A 24544-nucleotide genomic window follows, 5' to 3' on the forward strand; every position below is an offset into this window, starting at 1 on the left:
AGTATATGCTATCCCCTGGGATCAAGACTCTCAAAAACCGACTCATAAAAAGAAACATGGTCTTCTTATTCACATGTTTAACCTTCGCAGGAAGTATAGTCTCTGCTGCAGTCTGGAACATTGAATGTTGACATGAAAAGACCCGCATAATAAATTGTCCATATAAACTCCTAAATACTTGTAGGAAGAAACCTGTTCAATGGTGTTACTTTGTATTATTATTGGACTATGGTATCCCACACATCTAGGATCTAAAATCTCGCTTTGGATAAAAGTGTCTATCAAATGAATAAATGTAAATGTTAATCCACCTGTCAGTATACAAGAGATAACACAGGAGATGATGAAGATTTACCAGATGCACATCAAACATGAGGTTTAACTTGTTTTACTACTTTTGACTTGAGATTTTGATTATATTTACTAAATTTTACATGTCATAGTAAATAAATGTAGTTATTGCGGTAGCTAACATCCAGGGCAGGAATTATGCTGTATGATATCAAAATGATGTTAAAAATAATTGATTATCTTTCTTCATCCATGTTGCACTTGCAGCAAATAACTTCAGGTACAAGGTGGTATCTTAGAAAACATGTTTTATTGTCACGCCCATACAAATACAATTTACAAGTTATGATGCATGTGATTGATTTGTGAATATTGGTTGTGGATCAACAGTTATATATTTTTCTACAATATCCATCTACACCGTATATTTACAGACTGTTTATCTGAACAATTAAAACAAATCCCCGTTCCTGTGCCCGTCCTCTCAGGTTGAAGTTGTTGCTTCAGTCAAGGGGCGGTCGAAAGCCTACAAACTGTCCATCAGGATCAGGGAACTCCTGTTTAATTCGAAGCACAACGCAGGACGGGAGAGCAACTCTGACTTCCCGTCCTAAAAAGCCCCAGCACCAGCTTACGAAGCTTTGATGGGCGATAAATCTGAACCGCCTGTAAATACAGATTAAAGACAGTTTACATTATCACTTCTATGACTTTTCGGAACAAATTAATATTCTGAAGAAAAACCTTCAAGTTATTTGTTTTGATTTATAAAGTAAAGAAATTAGATCACATAAAAAAAACTTACTCTTCCTCTGTTCTACGCCTCACAGGTCCATAATCAGCCATGTAAATATTATTCATGTTCTGGAGGGTGTAAGGATTTAAACAGATGATTTGGAAGCCTGGATGGTGTGTCACACATTTAAGAGGACCTGACACCTGATTCATACGTCTCACAACCTGTGGAGGACAAGGCACTAACTACTTATGATGCATTTTAAAGTGTAAAAGTGTGATTGTATTTATGTATTACACTTATATTCTTTTTCATACATATAGACATAAAGTAATGACTTAAAATACCTTTTGTATTTCCAAGCAGCATACATTTTCAACTTCACTAGACATTTTATTACAGTTTTCACATTTGCACCTAAATGTAAACGGTAAGAGAACACCAGTATGTTTCATCATAATTCATTTCAACACTGAAGGCAAATACGATAACATCGTATATATGAAAGGTAAAACTGTTACCAATCGTTAACTAATGAATTAAATAAACCTTACCATTCTTTTACGTCCTGCTCAAGACGCGCAGGCAAAGTTGATGGATCATCTTGGTCTTCTGCATTTTCAGGATCAGATTCCGGCTCAAACTGATACGGTAGTACTGGAGATGAAACGGAATGAACATTTCAAAATCACGGTTATAGTGACAAACATTTTTTTCACATCTATCAGTATTATCAAAGTTTTGCTAAAATGTTCTAGAAATGTCAAAGAAGTCCTGAGGTAAATCAAATTTAATATTGATTTTACCTGTAAAAGAACTTTTGTCTGCATAAACGTCAAATAAAAGTGTTTCCGTTATATTCACTTTTCCGTGGTGCGTCGCCACACCAAAAATCCTCTTCTCTGCGGCTACAGCTTCTAAGTGACACAGTGACACATTCATTCCTTCTTTGTTTGGCCAATGTTGCCAAGTTTGCAACTCTTTTACTTGATTTAGCAGATTTAGATCCATAACACTAAACCTAGCGTCTTTTCAGATAAACCTTGGCTTAAATTCAGTGGGAAACTTTCATCAGTACTGACTCACGTAAAGATTGTCTCTCTCAACGTCATTCTATCCAGTGAGCAGCAGAGAGAAACGGCACATTCAGTTCACTGTACGGCCACCGACACGTGAATAAAAACAAAGCTAAATGATGTTTCCAAAACCTAACACTAACAAGGTATTTTTTTTAAGTTACCAGCCATCACCAGGATTTTCATCAAAATTTGACAGCCCACAGAATATTTCTGCAATGAGTATTTGAACATATTACGTATATATCAAAATAAAGAACCAAGCCTCTGCTTTAAACCAAAAACTTTTTTATTACATCTTCATGTGTTCATGTTTTATCACCACTGAAATGCAGATCGGTTTCAGCAAAAATACAACATTTTGAAAATGAATTGTTTTAAACAAAGTGAACTTTCAACCAAAATAGATTTAGGAAAAACAGTAAATAACTTTTAGGCACTGTAGTTTATCTTTGAGTGATAAACTGTGTAGCAATTCCCAGAATGCAAGGGGACGCAACAACCTTTGCAGTAAAATGAGGTCTCACTTCGCAAACCCTTACGTGAACAAACTCTGCATCTTCTCGTTGGGCGTTGCTTTTTGGAACTGGACCTAATCGGAACAAGTGCATGGATGGCAAAAAGTTCATTCACCCTATTTATAGGGTCAGTGTTGTATGGTGCTCTAGGAGTGTTTACAGCTGGAGGGTTTTCATCTCTTTCTTCCCCACCACCGGCCTGTTCTTGGCTGGTCCATGATTTTACAACACTCATGATGAAAGAGAACAGACTTTTACAGTTACCTTGTGGGTTTTTTGCTTTGTAAATCACAAAAGCATTGAACAAACTGATCTGAAACAGATACATGACAAATTTCTTTGTCCAATTCTGTGACTTCCGTACAAAGGGGTAGTACCCAATATTTTCATCCAATCTGTCAACTCCCTTCATTGCATTATTGTACTCCACAATACATGCTGGTTTTTGCTTTGCAATTTTGTCTCGGTGGCCTCTCTGCCATCCCTCAACTTCTTCCGTGTTGTTCTCATGACATGTTGTGACCATTTTCACCGTTTGTTTGTCTCGCCAAGCCAAGACCATCACATTTTCACTGTGACGCATGACTGTTTCCCCAATCCTAAGGTCAGCATTTCTGAGATCTCGGATGACTGGTGGTTCACCTCGGTTTTCCCTCATTTTCCCACAGACATGGGTTTTCAAATCAAGTAGGTGCTTACACAGTGGGACAGAGTTGTAAAAAGTATCCATAAATAATCTGTAGCCGTGACCTGCTAGGCGATCAAGAAGAGAGACAACTGTGTCCTTCAGGGGAGGGCTTTCTCCACAATAGGGCTTCATGTTGAAACAGTATCCTGTTTCAGAATCGCACAAGATGTAGGATTTTATTCCATATTTGATGGGTTTTTTAGGATTGTACACCCTGAAAGCTAGGCGCCCACGCCAAAGAAGCATACCCTCATCGATGCAAATGTTTGTGTTTGGCTGATACATTTCACGGAATTTGGACACAAGGTAATCTAACACGGGGCTGACTTCGTACAGCCTGTCAGTGTCATTGGCTGGCCTTGCTGTATTATCATTGAAGTGAAGAAATCTCAATATGATTTCAAACCTGTTGCGAGACATGACCTTGCTGAAGTAAGGGGTAGCTAACATTTCATCTGTGGACCAGTACATATCAAGTTCGGGCTTATGAATGATACCAGTGAGAAAAAACAGCCCCAGGAAGGTTTTCATTTCTGAACCTGTGACAGGCTTCCATGCATGAATTCTAGCATGCTGTGAAGTACCATCTGTGTCATGAATACACTGATCTGCAAACAGGTTGGTCTGGTCAACAATGTTCTGAATCAGTACATCAGAAATGAACAGTTCAATAAAGTCTTTAGGTTCTATTGAATCAAGAGCAGCAGCATCACCGACAGGCCCAGGATTTTCAGTGAAGGTCAGGTTTTTAGGCTGCCAGTTCATTTCATGCCACTCGTGACTAACAGGTTTAAGATCTTCAGCTGGTTCAGGATCTTCAGCTGGTTCAGGATGGTCACCAGCAGGACCATGTTGATGTGCTTCACGTGTCCGTCCTCTGGCTCGTTGCTGTATTCTACCTGTAAATATGAATAATTGAAATTGCATTCAATAAACAGAACAAACAGACAGAAACACAAACATTTATCACTATATGTATATACACACTATATGTACACTAAATGTGCACAAGATAGAGACACTTTTTTTGTCCATTTCCATGTCTTTCTCACCTCTCTTCTCTCTGGCATGTCGGAACAGAGGAGACCTGTGCCTTTAATGTCTCCACGAAGTGTCCGAAGAAACGACGTCCGAAATATCAAGTGTCCACGCGTAAAAAAAAAATGGTGAACTTCGTCTTCGCACAGATCGACGGGTTAGCGATCTACCAACGACACGATTAGAAGTTTCTGTGTCTGGAAAGTCATCTCCTCACTGACTCTCTACCTTACATCATCCCAATCAGAATCAAAATGGTCAAAATATGATTAAGTGGAGTCCGAGTTCCACACCTACAGGTCCTGTTCAGTTGTATACCTCTTCACTTTTATTTGTGATAAGATCGATATGTTCTCCGATCCTCCACTAGTTCCGTTTATGTGGATCATCTTTGCATTTTGCACCAGGAAGTCCAGTAAATCATTCTGGAGCAGGTATGGTCCGGAAGGTCCACTGTCATCTGAACACCCAGCACACACACGCGTACAACAGCGCATGCGTCCATTAGGGGTCAATAAACACACAGAAAGTGTGCAGTCTGCCATTGTCGAAGAAGAACGATACAAAACCAACACACTGAAACCAAGAACAGTAAGTTAAGAGGTATATCCTTCTTCATACGGTTTGGTTTTGTTCTTGTTGTCTTGCTGTTTGCTCGGATCGTTTGCAATGGCGGAAGACTTCCTCTTTTACTAATTTGCAGTGTGTCTGTGAGTGACGCGACTCTGTGCTGGCCTCTGACGGTCTGGAAGAGCACACATACTCATTTGTTCTGCACTTGTGTCAAACTTGGACGTCTGTGAGATGGACACGGAATGTATACATGGGGCTTTAATAAACGAGATATCTCGTCAATGGCGAGGGGAGTTAAAAACTATGTGATGATGTCACAGATATTTAAATTAGCATGTGACATTATAAAGCGCTGCATTCTGACAAAATGCTATCGTAAACACAAAATAACATTTACATACATCATGGCACATCGGGGTCATGAGGTTAAACGTTTTTCTAGTTCAGATTTAACAGAACATCAGATTTTCATCTAAACACAACACAATTCAGCATATCATCTGTCTGTGTGTGCTGTGAGAAATGGTGTACTTTAGGACCCAGGAGCTCTGATAGCACACAAACATCTGGGAGACATTTATTTGATGTTGCATTTTCATCCGCAAAACATGTTTGTCTCGGACACGGCTGCTGTCAGACATCTTGTTAGATGTTTGTGATTTAGAATGGATTTAAAACTGCTCTTTCTAAGATATTTAGCAGATGTTTTCTCACATGCGTTTTCCAGACCTTTAGCAGACATCTTGCAGACATAACTGTGCTATCTGGGTCACTGCTTGAGTGTAGTTACGCAGTTAGGAAGATGTAAGAAACAAATAAACTGTCATCTGTATTGACTTTTACGTTTAAAAACTTTTCAAATTAACCCATTTTTATACAGTTAGACTCATCCAAGGATCTATTGATGTTTTTCGCAACTGGATACAAATTTTAAGAGTCATATCAACTTTATGCCAGTCTGCATGAGAAATTTATGGAAACAAGACAATTTCGCAAAAGTTTTCTTTTGGTTATTGCAAACTTTAAATGGAATGGAAAGCCAAAAGTACCACAACATTCAACTTCACCAGTGTTTACAGATTATGTTAACATTTTTAGTGCGTTTAAGACATGAGTGACATAAATATGGAAGCTTGCATTTTGCCTTATTTTATTTTATCATTATAAAATTATAACTTATAATTCATTATAACTTATTATCTCATAACAATGTTGAACTCATTATTATGACATACTACCCAGTTCCGAGCAAAACCGTACGTTCTGACAATGTCACCAGTTCATCTTCATATGGTCACTGTGACATTACTTTGTGACCACGCTCTGAGGACATCTTTTCAACGCTTAATTTCTAAGAATTTTTGCTAACGTTGCAGAAACATTCTAGCCACGTGCTCAAATAGGGTTGTGGATTTATCCAATGGAGAAAGCTGTAGCGACGTTGTCTGATAAACTTCAGATAACCTGGACAATGAATCTGGTCATTTCTATCTATTATGTTATTGTATGGAAAATTTATGATCTAAGTAAAATCGTATAATATGTCAAGATGAACGTGTGTCTATTTATTAAGTGAGTGTGTGAAAAGTGTGTGCGCGTCTCCAGCACACGCGTTCTTTGTTCTGCAAAGAGCAGTGCGCTCGCATCATTTAAACATTAAAGGTCATTTTGTTTTACCTCACTGCATGATATATTACTTTAACAGCACTATACAAGGACATGAACACGTGAACTTCATCCACAGAGCTGTTCTGAGTGTTTCACTGTTTGAGTGAAGCTATCGCCAAACACACAATGATACTTAAGCGTCCTGGCGACAACCCGTCAAAATAAAGTTAAATTACTCGTAGTTAATTCATATACAGTAGTTAACACTATAGTATATTTGAACCTCACTACAGTACATATTAAAGTATACTATAGTACATAAGAATTTTACTGCAGTTTAATGTAGTAAATACTATATTGCATTACAAAGGCAAAGAGCAGTAACTATGGAAACACTGAAACTGAGAAAAACGCCTTTAAAGTTTTTCCACCAGCCAGTCAAACGTGTTGTGAGTGGATTAGTGGTAATGCATTTATGTAATGTCTTCTTAGGAATCAATTTTATAGATAAAAACAAGAATATAAAATCAGTTGTTTTAAGAACATTGGTTCTTACCATTCATAAACAAATACAACAGAACAACTAGTAGGTAATGTAGTTTTACATGTGATTGAGTCTTCACTTGTGTGAGTGGTTTTGTGTGTAAGCTTGTTTTAGTGTGTGTGTGTGTGTGTATATGTATGTGTGTGAGCATGTGTGGTTCATTCAGTTCTCCCAAATCTTCACTCCTCTTCGGCCAGTTTTGTGCGCGCGTGTTGTTTGTTCAGTTCTTTCAAATCTTTACTCCTCCTCAGCCAGGTTCTCCCAAAACTGACGGCGGTTGAGGGGCATCATTGGGCAGAGCTTGGAAAGATGTCAGACTTCTTCTCCCTCTCTATCCCCTTGTCTCCAGGTCTCAGATGATTTGGATACTCAAGAGTCACCTAGAGTCGTCCGGAATTTACATTTTACGTCAAGGTGTACACTGTTAAAAATACTCCATGTGACAAATCAATTTTACTCTTACTCTTATCCCCTCTTACCTTCTTCATGATGAAGTCCAATTGTGTGAACTCTTCATCATGGGAGAGTTTGAAAAACATCTCTCTTGATCCCCTCCTCAGCTGAATAACAGTCATGTTAGACAGATTTGGAGCTTTCTTTAACTTAGCCTGTGAGTGGCCAGCCCTCCATGCCAAGATGTCTCTACTCTGAATCTCCACCACATTGACTTTCCCAGAGTTGGAAGAGGCAATGACATTCTTGAAATCCTCAAAAGCCCAGACAGCTCCTTCAGGCCTCTTCCCCATCTGTTTCTCCACCTCATGGTGGATACTGTCTGCACTCATGAAGGTGTTCCCCGGTTCAAAGTACTTTAAGGTTATATCCTCAAGTGGGTTCCTAGGGTCATTTACCACAGTGACTAAAGTTGTAAGGAGGCACCAGTTCTTGTTCTTAGCAGTGCAATTGCCAACCCAGTAAATGACATGTTTCACATCCCACTTCATATGTAGTGCTGTGACAAAAGCTGATGCCACATCTTCTGCTTTCCTTCCAGCAATGCCTTCGTGCCATATTACTGAAATGCTATTCTTCTTGGAAGATGACTTTTTCCCCACGCTGGCAAAGGTTTCATGAAAGGCCGAGATTCGTTTGGTAAATTCTGCAGTATTCACCCCATGTATTCGAGGCAGCATGATGACTTTCTTGAGGTCAACACTGCGAATTGAGAGGTCATCAAGCTCTTCCCTTTCTGCATCCAACCTGTAGTGATGCCTTCCTCTCTCTGCTCTCCTCTTGTGCTCATTAGACAGTGGTGACATTCCTGAATGCTGGTTTCATTCTGGTGCTCTGCTCTGACGTGGAGATCTTGCCTCAAGCAAGTTTCACACTCTTCTTCACTCATCTTAGTGAAGCTAATGTTCCTCTCCTTCACGGCCTTCCTATATGTTTCATAGGAACATTTGAGAGACTTTTTTCCTTGTAATCTTTGAACATCAACTGAACGCTGACATCACTTGACAGGTACCTCCTGTTTGGGGCATGCTCACATCTGTAATGGCTGGAAGTGGGATTAAATGATTCAATGTGTTCAAATATTGGAGCCATGTCAATCTTATTGATGGGAGTGTGCCTTCCTCTGCGTTCTTGTGGTGGAGCTAGACTTGAGGAGATTGTATTTCCAATGACAGTGACTATCAGTCTGTCATTTTTTGGATGAAAGCCCAAAGTTGTTAAAAATGTTGTTTTACAGACTTCCTGTTGCTGGCCGAGGTCGTCATACAGATGGTAACTGAGTGACCTGGTTCGTCTGCTAGAATCACCTGAGGTGTGGCGCATGGTATGGCGCTGTGAAACCATATGGAAAATAAAGCTCTTTTTCTCACTGTAGGACATATTCCAATATGGTGTAAATGTCCGTTTCCTTTGACCCTCTGTAATTTTTTTCATGCATTTCTTCCTACACATTGGACCACAAGGCTTCCCCATCTGTGGAATCTTATTTTGTTTGCTAGCTGCAGGCTGCTCTCGAAAAACAATTTGGCTGCTATTGATATCATCACCATCTTCATCTCTCTCGGCATCATCCTCACTGTCATCCGCCCTCGTCCCCCTGCCCTCATCCTGTTCGTTCCATTGTGTTACAGATTCTTGAAGACAGAGGCTATTATCTAATAATATATTATTAATATCATCTAACTCCTCAGTGTAACTGCCTGTCTGAAAGTCTTCATCCAATGAGGCAAACAACCATTCCAGACGTAGTTATCTCATCCTCTTATATTCACTCTCTGCTTCTGCTCTAGGAATTTTTTAAGTAGTTTCCCCATATTGTGCTGCAATAAATCATGAATGATGAATTCCTGATGTCTTATATGCCTTATCAAGTAACGTATTTATAATTTCCAAGAAATAAAGGTCATTATGTCAAAGGGGTGCTGCAACGATGTGTCATGCATTCTTACTTCTTTACTATGTTAAACATGCGGTCTTCTCATGCTTGTCAAAAAACAAGTTGGGCGTATTACACTCCCCCAGTGATCATTCAGGTTTCGGAAAGTTTTTTTCGAACATATGAAACCGTTTTCTAACAACTTTTCTTAGTCCCTTATTGGACAATTCTCCCGGAAAAGCATGCAGCACTGCGACAGGAGAGCAGGAGAAGGAGCATGCGCAGAAGTCACTTTCACTTGTGTGCAGGAGAGAGAGAGAGAGAGAGAGAGCATTTGGGTGATGAGTGTTATATAAACTGTGGATATACAGTTATGTTCAAAATTATTCAACCCCCAATGCTGTAAATGGTTTTAGGGAATTTAGTGTACATTTATAATTGTATTCAGAATGGAATCCTACAAGGACTTCTTAAAGAATCATATGCAACTAAAATGACATCAATTAGTTTTGTAATACAGTAGTAAATGTTTCTTTTGTGAATTCTTCATTGACATAATTATTCAACCCCTTAAAGACTACCACTCTGAAGAACAGAGGTTCAATGAAGTGTTTTCAATCAGGTATTGAAAACACCTGTGGATATCAGGGAGCAGCAATAAAGCCTAATAAGCACCAATTAGGCAGCTTTAAAATGACTGTGATACTCAGCTCCTTCTAGACATTTACTGGTGTGGTTACAAACATGGTGAGGTCAAGAGAATGGTCCAGGAAGACAAGAGAACAGGTGATTACTCTTCACAGGAAGGGCAATGGCTATAAGAAGATTGCAAAGATGTTAAACATACCAAGAGACACCACAGGAAGCATCATTCGCAAATTCAAGGCAAAGGGCACTGTTGAAACGCTACCTGGTTGTTGCAGAAAGAAGATACTGACTTCGACTGCTGTGCGCTACCTGAAGTGTAGAGTGGAGAAAAGTCCCCGTGTGACTGCTGAGGAACTGAGAAAAGATTTGTCAGATGTGGGTACTGAAGTTTCTGCTCAGACAATACGGCGCACCCTGCGTAATGAAGGCCTCCATGCCAGAACTCCCAGGCGCACCCCCTTGCTGTCCCCAAAGAATAAAAAGAGTCGACTGCAGTATGCCAAAAGTCACGTGGACAAACCACAGAAGTTTTGGGATAGTGTTCTGTGGACTGATGAAACAAAATTAGAACTGTTTGGGCCCATGGATCAAGGCTATGTTTGGAGGAGGAAGAACAAGGCCTATGAAGAAAAGAACACCTTGCCTACTGTGAAGCATGGCAGGGGGTCAATCATGCTTTGGGGCTGTTTTGCTTCTGCAGGTACTGGGAAGCTTCATCGTGTGCAAGGTACCATGAATTCTCTTCAGTACCAGGAGATATTGGATGACAATGTGATGCAGTCCGTCACAAACCTGAGGCTTGGAAGACGTTGGGACCTTTCAACAGGACAATGATCCCAGGCATACCTCCAAGTCCACTAGAGCATGGTTGCAGATTAAAGGCTGGAACATTTTGAAGTGGCCATTGCATTGCAGGATGACTGAATGATCATAATCAATGTCAAACCGACCAAAACAATCAATTTCAGTGGGGGTTGAATAATTTTGAACACAACTGTAACGCTGGATTTTGAAATGGTTTGAAACTGATATATGGAGCCGTCCCAGCGCTAAAAAATGCCAGACATGAACGTCATGCTGTGATTGAAACTGATATCTGTGTTTTGTTGATGTGTTTTAGTTCAGCCTATCCCTCCCCCCCGCACTCCCAATATGATTTCGGAAGTAATCGTACAGCTGTATCTATCTTTTAGAAATGTGATCAAACTAAATACTCTTCGAAGATACGAAGTATGCATTACTACTCTATAGGTACTCAAGATAAATATGAGATTGGCAGAAACCTGTATGTTATGCCTGCTTTAAAATATATGTATGCTTCTTTTCCTTTTTGCCCAACTTCTCATCTAGGCTATTCTCAAACTTGTACATTTCCGATTTATGCTATCTGAAAGGTCATCATGAAAATAGAGGATTCTGATTCTTAGTTAATTGTGAAATCCAAAAAACGGATAATTATTATTTAACAAATATGACAAGATACTAATTAAACTAATCAGTTCTGTTATATTTACCGATTATGAAATAAAATCTATAATCATTAAAGCGGTTGCATCTATATTTTCTATTGAGTTGGCAATTAAGGCTGATTTATTCTGTCTCAATCATGTGATCTAACGTGGTTTGCAAATTATTAAATAATTTCAAAATTCAGACTAATCGGATTATCATTATGAGTGTCAGATTGGATATTGCCTTCAATGGAGAATGTAGGCTAATGTCGGTTTAATTTGGTAGCGGCTGGCTAGATAATGTTTTTTTTATAAAGCTGTCATTTGCCTTGCTAGGAGTTCATATTTTCGATCTTCCTTACCCGTCTTTGGATATTTGCGTTTAATGTGGTTTCTACCATCAATTGAACCTGCGATTCTGCCATGGTAGGCTAGCTGGTTGGCTTGTTGGTTCTGTGTGGCATGCCGTAGTATCTGCGGTGTTAAGCCGGGAAAACAAAACCAGAACCCAGTAACTTCACTTACTGCGGTTTGCCTAAGTATTAGCTTGGATTTTATAGTTACTGCAATTTCAACTCCGTTGTTTCTCAGAAAGGGGATAAGATTGAACCAGTAGACTTTGTCACAGGACAGAGCAGATGTCACAAGGCCCCTTATAGACCTTTACTCAATTTTGACCAAATGTGTAGTTAGTGCGCTTTGCCTTTGGACGGCAGCATAGTATACTTTAATATTTACTATAGTAAGGTTCAAATATACTATAGAATACAAGAATTTTCCTGCAGTTTAATGTAGTAAATAGTATTGTATAGTATACTACGGTATAAATTTATTTTTATACATCCAATCAATTCGCACTGACAAACACTGTTGCATTGATTTTGAAATGAAACTGGCAGCTGACTGACAGTTGAAGGGGAGGAGTTAACAGATGCTCTGGCCAAGCCGTCCATTTTACATAATTTAAGATGGATTGTGCATTTTCACAACTGAATATTATGAGGGTAAATTAATTTTAAAAAGAAAATGAACAAGAATGATAAGGTATATACTATAAACGCTGCAAATAATATATCATGAAAAAATGAGCATAGTCATTTTTCACTGGGATTTTAAAGATGATAACAGACATATTATTTTGCTACAGCTTGGCCTGTTATACAAAACTTTACACCTCCAGCACTTGCGCTATGAGCAAATGTCTCCTAAAGGTTTGTGTGCTACCAGGGTCATTATTGAGAATGCTTCTTATTATAACAAATTATAGAGTCAAAATATAAGATCAAACGATTTATAAAATCTAAAAAAATCCCAAACCTGGCGGAAACGGGCTTCCTTAAGTAAAAACACTTTCATAAAACTCGCATGAAATAAGGAAAAAAGATAAGGAAAACATACCTGGATGAACAAAATAATCGCCGTCGCCATCATCATCATCTTCATCAGTGTAAAGTTCCTCTGCTGTGGGTTCTATGTCCATCATGTTCCAGATGTCTTCACAAGTCTTTTCTTCGGGCTCTGTTTTGATCTTCATCATGTTCCCGATGTCTTCCTCAGTTTGTTCCTCTGTATTGGGTTCTGTTTTTATCTTCAGATTCCCGACGTTCTCCAGTTTGACTAAAGGAACAAAACCACCAAGACTTCCATCTCCACTCGTGTGTTCTTCCTTTACTGTGGGTTCTGTTTTAATCTCCATCACTTTAGAACTCAAGTCCAGTGGTCTGGTGTTCAGGATCTGCTGTTCTCCAGCGTTACAGACAGAATCCAGAGACTCTGTGGAGGTTTGATCAGTAGATTCATCCTGATTCAAGGTGGCGGTTGTGTCAGTATAACACTGTAAAATGAGGCTGAGCTCTGAGTCCTGTGTGTGTCTGGAGCACGTGCCATCCGCCTGTGACGTCATGATTATCAACTACACACAAGAATACACACAGACAACACTCACTAAAGTTTACATTCACGACTAAACTAAAGAGAGAAATTAAAAGTGATGTAAACACGCAGCGCTTGATGTTTGTCTTTCTTTCTTTCTTTAGTGGGTTTATCGGCGGACTGAAGAGCTGCAGAGCGACTCCTGCTGGACTGGAGACAAAAAGAGTGAAATAGCAACAAAGTATACAAATAAGAGTTTCCTACCACATTAATTAAAAATAACTTTTCTCGGATTGATGGTGACATACACTTTCAGCAAATATATTGACACATGAGAATCTAAAGAACTACAGAAAGCTGTGTAATTGATGTTTATTTCAAAAACATGACCAAACGTATTTTTTTTAAAGTGAGAAGTTAATAACCAGTCATTAATAATGCACAGTCTTCAAAGTATAATCCTTAACAGAAGGTTAGTAAACTAATTCAAAGTGTAGATAATCCATTTGATAGAGAACAAAGTTTTATTTCGCAGCAGTGATGTGGTCTTTATCTACGGGAGACTTGCTGCATACATTTGATTTGTTCCACTCAATTTGGCCTATGTCATAATAACGAGATAATATGTGACCCTGGACAACAAAACCAGTCTTATGGGTCAGTTTTTCGAAATTGAGATCTTTACATAATCTGAAAGCTGAATAAATAAGCTTTCTATTGAGTTGTTAGAATATGACAATATCTGGCTAAAATACAACGGTTTAAAACTTGAGAAAATTGCCTTTGAAGTTGTTAGTCAGGGTCACTGCTGGAGTCCATCCACTCACAAAAATAAAGTTTTTATATATTTAATGTAGGAAATGATCTTTACTTAATATCCTAATGATTTTTGGCATAGAAGAAATATCGATCATTTTGACTCCTACAATGTATTTTTGTCTTTTACTAAAAATGTTTCCGTTCTACTTGAGACTGGTTTTGTTATCCAGGGTCACATATGTCGTTAAAATATATATCTTTTTTCTCGTTTTGAAGGGATAATGTGTGGTTTCAACAATACATTTTCTTGCTTTAAAGGCATAACTTATAAAGGGACTTTCTTATAAAGGGATAACATTGAGATACTGAAGTAAATTATATAAATAAGACTTCAACACCATATAGAGTGTTCAAAGCTGATATTTATTGACTGAGATGTTAATAAACCGCTAATGTAAATCATGCAGTGAGGTAAAACGAAAAAATGTTGATGTCTTCTTTGCAGAACAGAGAACTTGCTCGCTGGCCATCACCCGAAATTGTTTTATCTCATTAAACTTCAGTTTAATAGCTGTGAAAAGTCGGATTAATAGCATTGACAACAAATTCTATACTCTGATCATCATTTTTCATATAAAAACAAAATAAATGGAAATGACCAAATTCATTAATCAAATGACAGTGTCCAGGTTTTCTGAATTCAGTATACCATGTCGCTACAACTTCTCCATGGGATTCATTCACGCCGTTATTTGAGGACGTGGCTCCAACGTTTCTAGAAGTCTAGCAAAAATCTCTGAAAAACGGGCTGTTGTTGCTGTCGGATTGTAACTAAATATGAAATATTTTTTTTAGCTCTTAAACCGCTGATAAATATTGGGAAATGAAAAAGTGGCTCAATTGAAAGAAACCATCAGTTCTGTCAGAGATAAAGGAGCGTGATTTGTCTCTACTTCCAGTATAGCGCAAGTGCACATGTTAAATGTATCTGGACATAAGAGACAAATTTCCAATGTTTTAAACAGAGATTAAAAACCAAATTGGTAATAATGATCAATTTAATGGTTCTAAAATGGGTATAAGACGTTGCAAGTCACTAATTAAATATTAAGAATTTATTACGTAGGTGGTATAAGCTTCTTAGAAAATGCAGTTTTACATCCATTCTAAATCATTTACATCTTTCAGACGTCTTCTAGATGTTTATATGACATCTGACAGCAGACATCTCAGAGACTTATTGCAAATGAGCAAACAATCAGAAAATACATCTTGCAGATATAAATGCACACATTCAATTCATTTCAAATAACAGCAAACGACTGTCCAAAGCAAAGATAATATACATTTTAACAAAGATTGTGATTTATGTCACGGACTAGATAGAATCAGAAATATGTACATTATTATCTCATTATTAAACTGAACTGAATGATCCTGGAAAACTGAACACCACATCAACTGTTCTGATATATAAATCTGCATTGGATTTAGATCTTATCTGGCTTCTGTGTGTTTGTGTACATCTTTTAAGAAGGTGTTTTCTGACGGATTGTTTATGTTCTGTTGAACATGAAACCTTCTTAATAAGTGAATGTCCCTCCTCAGATTATCTGGTGGATTTCTCTCCAGTGTGAACTTTCTGATGGAGTTTCAGAAGAACTCGCTGAGTAAACGCCTTGTCACACTGACAGCATTTGTAAGGTTTTTCTCCAGTATGAAGTCTCTCGTGTGTCTTCAAATTGTTACGTCGACTAAAACGCTTCCCACAAAAACTGCAGTGATGAGGTTTTTCTCCCGTGTGAACTCTCTGATGATCTTTGAAAGCACCAGACCGAGTAAAGCTCTTCCCACAAACATTGCAGAGATAAGGTTTTTCTCCAGTGTGAACTCTCTGATGATCTGTGAGTTTATTCTTGCGAGTAAAACTCTTTCCACACTCGGAGCAGAGGAAAGGTTTCTCTCCAGTGTGAATTCTCTCATGAACCATCAAATATGACTTCTGATGGAAACGTTTGTCACAGTGTGAACACTGATGGAGCTTTTCAGAGTGTATTTTTTGGTGTAATTTTAAATAACCTGAATTTTTAAATGTTTTTCCACATTCGCTGCACAGAAACCGTTTCTCATCAGTGTGTAAACGCACATGTTTTTCAAAACGAGATGCAGTGTAAAATCTCTTCTCACAGTGAGGACACTCGTGCTTTTTTTCCTTCCTTTGAATCTCTTCTGTTTCACTGCTCTCATCTGAAAGAAACACAACAGGTCAAGCTTAAGCATTTAAACTGGATCATTTATAGAAACATTTTAACCAAATAAGTGACATAAATGTCCACCCTGTTGTGGACCAACACATGATAGTCTTGTATGGGATGTAAAGTAAAAGACCCGTAAACCAGTTATGATGAATGTAGACACGGAGTCAGGAATGCTATCAATCGAAATAAAATTACAGAAGAAAAATAGTTTTGTAGTAGTATTTCCACCAGAAGTCAGCTTCAGCACTCTCATGAGTTCCACAGGCCGACCTGCCTTACATCCAAAATGCAGTAGTATTTAAGCTAACAGAACTGACAGCAGACAATGCGTCACTTAATCTTCTTTAAGTTATTACATTTACATTCATGCATTTGGCATACGCTTTTATCCAACGCAAGTTACATTGCATTGTATTAAACATTTGTTTCTGACTATGTGCAATCCCCTGGCATAGCGCCACGCTCTAACCGCTGTGCCAAAGGAAAGCTTATTAAAGGGATACTTCACCCAAAAATGAAGATTCTGTCATCATTTACTAAAGTTGTTTCAACCCCGTATACTACATTTATTTGGGGCTTCATACAGTAAAATAGTTGAAAAAAATTGTGTTCGAATTTATTGTTCTGTTGAACACAAAATTGGAAATTTTGAAGAATTTAGGAAAAATTCAGTTGTGGGCCACCTATGACTACCATTTAACTTTTCCTACTATGGTAGTCAATGATGTCCCAGATTTGAAAACTGCTAACATTCTTCCAAATATCTTTCTCTATGTTACTCAGAACAAAGTAATTAAGGAAGTATGAAATTACATGAGAAGGAATAAATTATTTTTTTCACCCATTTTTGGGTGAGCTATCCAAGTCATCTTACATAAAATGTGCCAATTTCTTTAAAACTGTTAACTTTAAATGTAATACGAAAATTGGCAAAAAAAAAGTATGAAATATAAGAAAACAAATACAGGGTGGACAGTCTGGGCACAAAAATCACAGGTTGGACAGGTTGGACAACAACAATTGCACATTTTGAATCATTCTAGCACATTTTTACTCCTTATATATTTAAGGATCTGAGTTTTTTACAGAAACGTTTATAATTATACCAGCTTGCGGGTCTTTCATTCTCGAAAGTCTACCTTGTACAAACATGACTGACTGGTGTTAAACAGTTCTCCCCACCGTATGATTATACTGGACCATTAACTACTTGCTTTTGGTTGCAGTTTATGTATAGATTTTGTATTAAACTTGTGATTCAAGGTCATATTTATCGAAACATCAGAAATTCACACCACAGTCAAATGTCTAAAAAAAAAACTAAAAACAGAAAATTACCTGAAGGAATAAAATCATCGTCTTCATCATCATCATGATGATTCTCATCTTCATCCGTGTGATGTTCTTCTTCTTCTATGGTTTGTCTTCTCATCTCCATCAGTTTCCTGCAGTCCATCAATCTGACAGAACACATGTTGAGTGGTCTGGTGTTCAGGATCTGCTGTTCTCCAGCGTTACAGACAGAATCCAGAGACTCTGTGGAGGTTTGATCAGTAGATTCATCCTGATTCAAGGTGTGATTACTGTCACACACAGTGTCCTGAGCGTCTGTGGGGTTTGTGTCACTATAACAGAGTAAAATAAGGCTGAGCTCTGAGTCCTGTGTGTGTCTGGAGCGCATCCCATCCACCTGTGACGTCATCATCAGCACCTGAACACAAAAATACAAACAGAGATAAAACTCTTGTTTAAAGCATTAAAGAGAGAAAATCAAAGTGATGTAAACACGCAGCGCTTGATGTTTGTCTTTCTTTCTTTCTTTAGTGGGTTTATCGGCGGACTGAAGAGCTGCAGAGCGACTCCTGCTGGACTGGAGACACATCACACTCAACACTAGATTCATGAATGATTTCATTCACCTTTCTTGAGAGACCCGTTTCAGGGGTGAAAGTGCGGCGAAGACGCGTGCACTAAAGTTATAAAACACACAGATTTTGTATTTTTATTCTAAACACTAGATTCATTTTTCACATTTCAGCTATGAAAATTCAGGTCCATAACATTCATCTTGACAAAACATTTTTATTGTAACCTTATTTATGTACAAAACCATTTCTGAATGCTGAAGTTACAATATTTGGTATTAAATGCTAAACTAAAATCACATGTCACCAGTCTGAGTGCAGCTATGACACGTCAGAGGGGATCTGGCCCTCCCGGTTGAGCCTGGTTTCTCCCGAGGTTTTTTTCTCCATTAATCAATCATTGGAGTTCGGGTTCCTCGCCACAGCAGGGCAGTGTTGGCCTGCTCACCGGGAGACTGCATTCATTCATTTATTTATTTATTTATTTAGAAATTAGATGTTATTTATTAGAATGAACTTACTCGTTGTATAAATACCATGCACTGTGCTGTGTTTTAACTTTTCTGTTTTTCCTGTTTGCCCTTGTAAAGCTGCTTTGAAACAATACACATTGTGAAAAGCGCTATATAAATAAACTTGAATTGAATTGAATTTCTATTGAATATCTGTGGCATTTATTAAAAACTCAATTTAAGGACGTAGACACAAAATAAACCAAAGATTCTAAACAACTTCCAGCTAGCCAAAATATGTGACTATGTAACGTCAACGTAATCTTATGACCGAATGTACGTCGTGGCGACCTGAAAAGTGAAATTGCTGGCGTCGCCTCGACTTAATCTCGAGACGTAATCTGCTGGTCATTGTCACGTCGTGACAACGTAATTGAAAAGTTGTGTTGGGAACCAGCCAGTAATTTAAATATTTTATTAATATTCTTTTGGCAGACATGTAGCAAAAAGTGTCCTTATTTGCCCATAACTATTTTGTATACTTTTGAAATAACATATAATGACATTTAATTTCAATTGATATAGATAAAAAACAATAACAGCAACATATTGACAGTAACATATCAATCGTGTTTAAAAACGAATACAAATATGTTTAAAAACATTAAAATTAACAATAATCTTTTGTTTAGATAGTTATTAGTTTCGTTATTTAAACATTGCATATCGACGTCGTGTAATATCCCGTTGCCGTGCTCTTGCTGCCCCCTGTGCTGTGTATAGCCTGCCTTATAAAATAATTAAATGAATCCTTAATTATTTGCATTTATGCATTCATTTATTTTTGTAAAAGCCGTTTATTCATTGAGCAGCAATGAGTCTACCTGATTAAACGACATTTCCTTTCAGAGAAACTTTCATTCCTGTCAGTACAGAATTCCCTTCAAAAAAGCGTTGTACTGTCAGACGACATTCTGTCAGAATAGTTTTTCACAAGTATAAATTGTAAATATACAATCCCGAAATTAAAACATGTCTTAGTTCGGAGAAACTATCGTCCTGGACGCAGCCCTGCTGGGCACGCGATGTTCTGAATTTGGGCCCGCAGGACAGAATCCTTACCGTGACCACCTGAGGGCGGATTTGCGGCATCAAGGATATAAAGGCAGAGTTTTTTTGTTCTTAAAAGATATGGTATTTGTCAAATCCAGTTCATGGGTGAGGTTTGAAGTGCTCTGAGTTGAGATGGAGAGAAAGAGGAGAGAGGAAGAAGGGCACAGATGTAAAGGTGTGTGTTGGTATCTCATCATTCATTGTTGTATGCTGTCTGAGACAGAGATGCAAACCCACAGGGGAGTTTTTTATATTGGATAAAGTTCTGTGTTCCTCAGGATGTGGTGCCCTTTTAGTTTGAACACCCTTGGCACCAGCCAAGTCATAATACTTAAATATTTAATATTAACAATTTATCATGTAGGTGGTACAAGCATCTTAGAAAAGGAGTTTTACATCTATTCTAAATCATAAACATCTGACAGACGTCTTCTAGATGTTTATATGTAATATGACAGCAGACGTTTCGGAGACATATTGCAAATGAGCAAACAATCAGAAAATACATCTTGCAGATATAAATGCACACATTCAATTCACAATATTTGTATCATGCTTTTATTGTTTCGATGCAGCTTTACAGGAAAAAACCCAGAAAGTGTCAGAATACAGTGCTGTGCTATAAATAAAGCAATATTCTAATAAAACGATGTTAATGAAATTGAATGGCAGTCTCTCGGTGATCAAGCCAACATAACCCATGGTGAGGAACCATAAGTCCAATGATGAATAAATGGAGAAAATAAACTTCAGGAGAAACCGGTCTCAGCCGGGAGGGCCAGATCTCCTCTGACACGTTACTGGTGCAGTCAGTGACTTTGATTAGAAGTTACAGAGTAAATGTTTGTGATTCACAAGGAGAATTTATTAATAGTGATTTAGTAAACGTACATTAGTTTGGAGCCGTTTAGGTCCGATTTTGAGTCTGGTTTTGTGAACGATATCAGACATTAAAAACTGTTACTTCTCTTGAAGTTTCAGAGAATCAGAAAGGGCGACTTTAATGAATTTAATAATATCGGATACAAAACAAAACTCAGATAACAACGGTGAGTATCAGTTTATGGACACTTCCCAAATCAAACACAATAACACAACAAGACTCAAACCAAAAATAATTTACATTTTAACATAGATTGTGATTTTTGTCACTGATTAGATAGAATCAGAAATATGTACATTATTAAGTCATTATTAAACTGTACTGAATGATCCTGGAGTCGATCAGAACTGAACACCACATCAACTGTTCTGATTTATAAATCTGCATTGGTTTTAGATCTTATCTGGCTTCTATGTGTTTGTGTACATCTTTTAAGACGGTGTTTTCTGACAGATTCTGACATGATCTGTTGAACATGAAACCTTCTTAATAAGTGAATGTCCCTCCTCAGATTATCTGGTGGATTTCTCTCCAGTGTGAACTTTCTGATGGAGTTTCAGAAGAACTCGCTGAGTAAACGCCTTGTCACACTGACAGCATTTGTAAGGTTTTTCTCCAGTATGAAGTCTCTCGTGTGTCTTCAAATTGTCATGTCGACTAAAACGCTTCCCACAAAAACTGCAGTGATGAGGTTTTTCTCCCGTGTGAACTCTCTGATGATTCTTGAAAGAACGTGATTTTCTAAAGCTCTTTCCACAAACACTACAGAGATAAGGTTTTTCTCCAGTGTGAACTCTCTGATGATCTGTGAGAGCAGCTGAATTAGTAAAACTCTTTCCACACTCGGAGCAGAGGAAAGGTTTCTCTCCAGTGTGAATTCTCTCATGAACCATCAAATATGACTTCGAATGGAAACGTTTGTCACAGTGTGAACACTGATGGAGCTTCTCAGTGTGTATTTTTTGGTGTGATTTTAAATTACTTGAATTTGTAAATGTTTTTCCACATTCGCTGCACAGAAACAGTTTCTCACCAGTGTGTGCGCGCATGTGTCTTTCAAAATAATATGCAGTGTAAAATCTCTTCTCACAGTGAGGACACTCGTGCTTTTTTTCCTTCCTTTGAATCTCTTCCGTTTCACTGCTCTCATCTGAAAGAAACACAACAGGTCAAGCTTAAGCATTTAAACTGGATTTATAGAAACATTTTAAACAGATAAGTGACATAAATGTCCACCCTGTTATGGACAATGCGTCACTTAATCTTCTTTAAGTTAAGTTCTTTAAGTTCTTAAATGGATAGCTCACCCAAAAATGAAAATTCTGTCATCATATACAAACTCCTAAACAAAAATAATATAAAAAAATATTGTATTTTTTTGTTCTGTTTAACACAAAATTTGATACTTTTAAGAATTTAGGAAAAATTTAGTTGTGGGCCACCTATGACATCCATTTAACATTTACTACTATAGTAGTCAATGATGTCCCAGATGTGAAAACTGCTAACATTCTTCCAAATTTCTTTCTCTGTGTTCATCAGAACAAATTAATTGGTACAGGTATGAAATCACATGAGGGTGAGTAAAAAGAAAAAGTAATTCAACTTAAATAATGTGTTCAAACATCATACTGCCCGAGTAAGACAGTAACTTGACCTTCCCTTGATTATCAATTTACAACAAAATTGACAAAGAAAGTATGAAATATAAGACGGCAAGTTAAAAAACCTGAAAAAACAGGGTGGACACAATAAAAACAGGGTGGACACAATACCAAAACAGCAGCAATTGAACATTTTGGCTCATCATTTTGAACAAATTTTTACTCCTTACATTTTCAGGATCTAAGTTTTCTCCTGAAAAGTAAAATTAAACCTGTAAAATCTGCACCTTAAACATGAAGTTCAAGCTCGAAGACAGTACAAACATGACTGATGTTAAAATACATTAAAGTAAGAAACATACCTGAGGGAATAAAATCATCGTCGTCTTCATCTTCATCATCATCATCTTCATGATTCTCATCTTCATCAGTGTGATCTTCTTCTTCTTCTGTTGTTTGTTTTTTCATCTCCATCAGTTTCCTGCAGTCCATCAATCTGACAAAACACATGTTGAGTGGTCTGGTGTTCAGGATCTGCTGTTCTCCAGCGTTACAGACAGAATCCAGAGACTCTGTGGAGGTTTGATCAGTAGATTCATCCTGATTCAAGGTGTGATTACTGTCACACACAGTGTCCTGAGCGTCTGTGGGGTTTGTGTCAGTATAACAGAGTAAAGTGAGGCTGAGCTGTGAGTCTTCAGTATGTCTGGAGCACATCCCGTCAGCCTGTGACGTCATCATCAACGCCTAAACAAAAAATAAACACAGATTACACTCTTGTTTAAAGCATTAAAGAGAGAAAATCAAAGTGATGTAAACACGCAGTTCTTAATGTTTGACTTTCTTTCTTTAGTGGGTTTATCGGCGGACTGAAGAGCTGCAGAGCGACTCCTGCTGGACTGGAGACAACAGTAGCTTCATGAACATTGCAGTTTCTACACGTTGTAGTGAAAGATGTCACAATGGGTCTCATTCACTAAGCATATACGCACAAATTTGTTTCACAAAAACTTTCGTACAGAAAAGTATTCTAAATATAAGAGAAAAGATAGGAACACCCAGCAAAACACAGAACGTTGCCCTAACGTCAGTATTTGGTTCCCTTGTTGTTGTTTTTTGCAACCAATCGATAACGTTACCAGAACGTCTCAGGCTGTATTTTAAATTACCAGAAAGTATCGTTCCCCAATGGTTAATTATTCTTTTTTTTGCAACCAGAAAATAACAAGAAAACAAGGTTCGCTGATCGTTCTTTTTCAGTGGTATATTGAAAACTGGTAAACGTCGTGACATATGCAATACAGAAATGATAAGATCACATTAACACATGTTATACTGACCAAATGAAATGAATAAATGTGCCCATTTATGGCTGAAAATAATAAACTAGTTAAGCTAAATAAAAATATAAAATCATATATATCCATGTGTATTTCTTTAGTGTGGTTGTCTGTTACTCTTTAAAAAATAAGTGTAATTTTGTTTTACCTCACTCACTAGCACATTAGTTTAGCCATTTATTTGTTTAATAAACGTACAGATTTAAAACAAAACTAATATTTTCGTGATTTTGACACATCTAAATCAACAGACTATGATGTGAGGACTGAAACTCAAAGCTTTTGATTATTATATCTAAAGACGGAGCCGCGCTTTACTTCTGTGGTGAGACAATAAAATTGTTATACTGAAGATAATTTAATGTTTATTATTCTGTCAATAAAATCTGCTTTAAATATCGTGTTGAAGTTTAAATCGAAAATTAGGATACTTCCGAAATGTAAAATTAATTAATAGGCTAAAAGAATAATCTAAAAAGAATAACCATCCCTTCATATTGTGTGGGATGATGTATATTACTTATTTTAATTACAAGCGATGGATAAAAACACAACATGGATGTATTCATTACTTGTTAGTTTCAAGGGAAATAATGTTCAAATAATCTTCTTTTTTGTTTGACAAATTACCCTGCGTATGTGTCTACTCTTGCAACCCTGCAAAAAAAGTTTTTTTGTTTGTTGCTTTATCCCCTGTGGCTGCAAACAGATAATTCGCATCCTAAGATATTTTTAACTGCCAGGCACATTCTTGGATTTATTTATTTCATTCTCAACATTCGGTAAGGACTTTACTGTAATATTGTGAAATGTCAACAATTGTGATTGAAATTAATATTCTTTATTTCATTATTAGATTTTGCATCGTCCACCACTGCCTAAAATAAAGAGTTTCAAG

General features: G+C 37.5%; 2 protein-coding genes across 5 annotated transcripts; both read right to left on the bottom strand.

Moving 5' to 3' along the window:
• Positions 1-582: 582 nt before the first annotated feature.
• LOC130437126 (uncharacterized) lies at positions 583-13535 on the bottom strand. Of its 4 annotated transcripts, XM_056768309.1 has the most exons (5): positions 12899-13535; positions 1582-1684; positions 1375-1444; positions 1097-1251; positions 583-957 (listed from the first exon to the last, which is right to left on the bottom strand). In XM_056768309.1, the coding sequence occupies exons 1-5, from the start codon at positions 13401-13403 to the stop codon at positions 795-797; spliced, it is 996 nt and encodes a 331-aa protein (XP_056624287.1). In that variant the 5' UTR covers positions 13404-13535; the 3' UTR covers positions 583-794. The 4 variants fall into 4 exon arrangements, 2 of the variants coding, with proteins under 2 accessions (XP_056624287.1, XP_056624293.1); XM_056768315.1 differs by lacking the exons at positions 583-957; positions 1097-1251; positions 1375-1444; positions 1582-1684 and adding exons at positions 6848-7452; positions 7552-10216; positions 10312-10403 and having other exon boundaries at positions 12899-13003; XR_008909142.1 differs by lacking the exons at positions 583-957; positions 1097-1251; positions 1375-1444; positions 12899-13535 and adding exons at positions 1834-4208; positions 4362-6878.
• Positions 13536-15231: 1696 nt separating this feature from the next.
• Positions 15232-23156, bottom strand: LOC130435623 (zinc finger protein 260-like). The gene is made up of 4 exons (XM_056766381.1): positions 22669-23156; positions 21217-21852; positions 17728-18141; positions 15232-16378 (listed from the first exon to the last, which is right to left on the bottom strand). Exons 1-4 carry the CDS (start codon positions 23045-23047, stop codon positions 15741-15743), a joined length of 2067 nt encoding a protein of 688 aa, XP_056622359.1. The 5' UTR covers positions 23048-23156; the 3' UTR covers positions 15232-15740.
• Positions 23157-24544: the final 1388 nt, after the last annotated feature.

Source organism: Triplophysa dalaica, chromosome 2, assembly GCF_015846415.1.
Source record: "Triplophysa dalaica isolate WHDGS20190420 chromosome 2, ASM1584641v1, whole genome shotgun sequence".
NCBI lineage: Eukaryota > Metazoa > Chordata > Actinopteri > Cypriniformes > Nemacheilidae > Triplophysa > Triplophysa dalaica.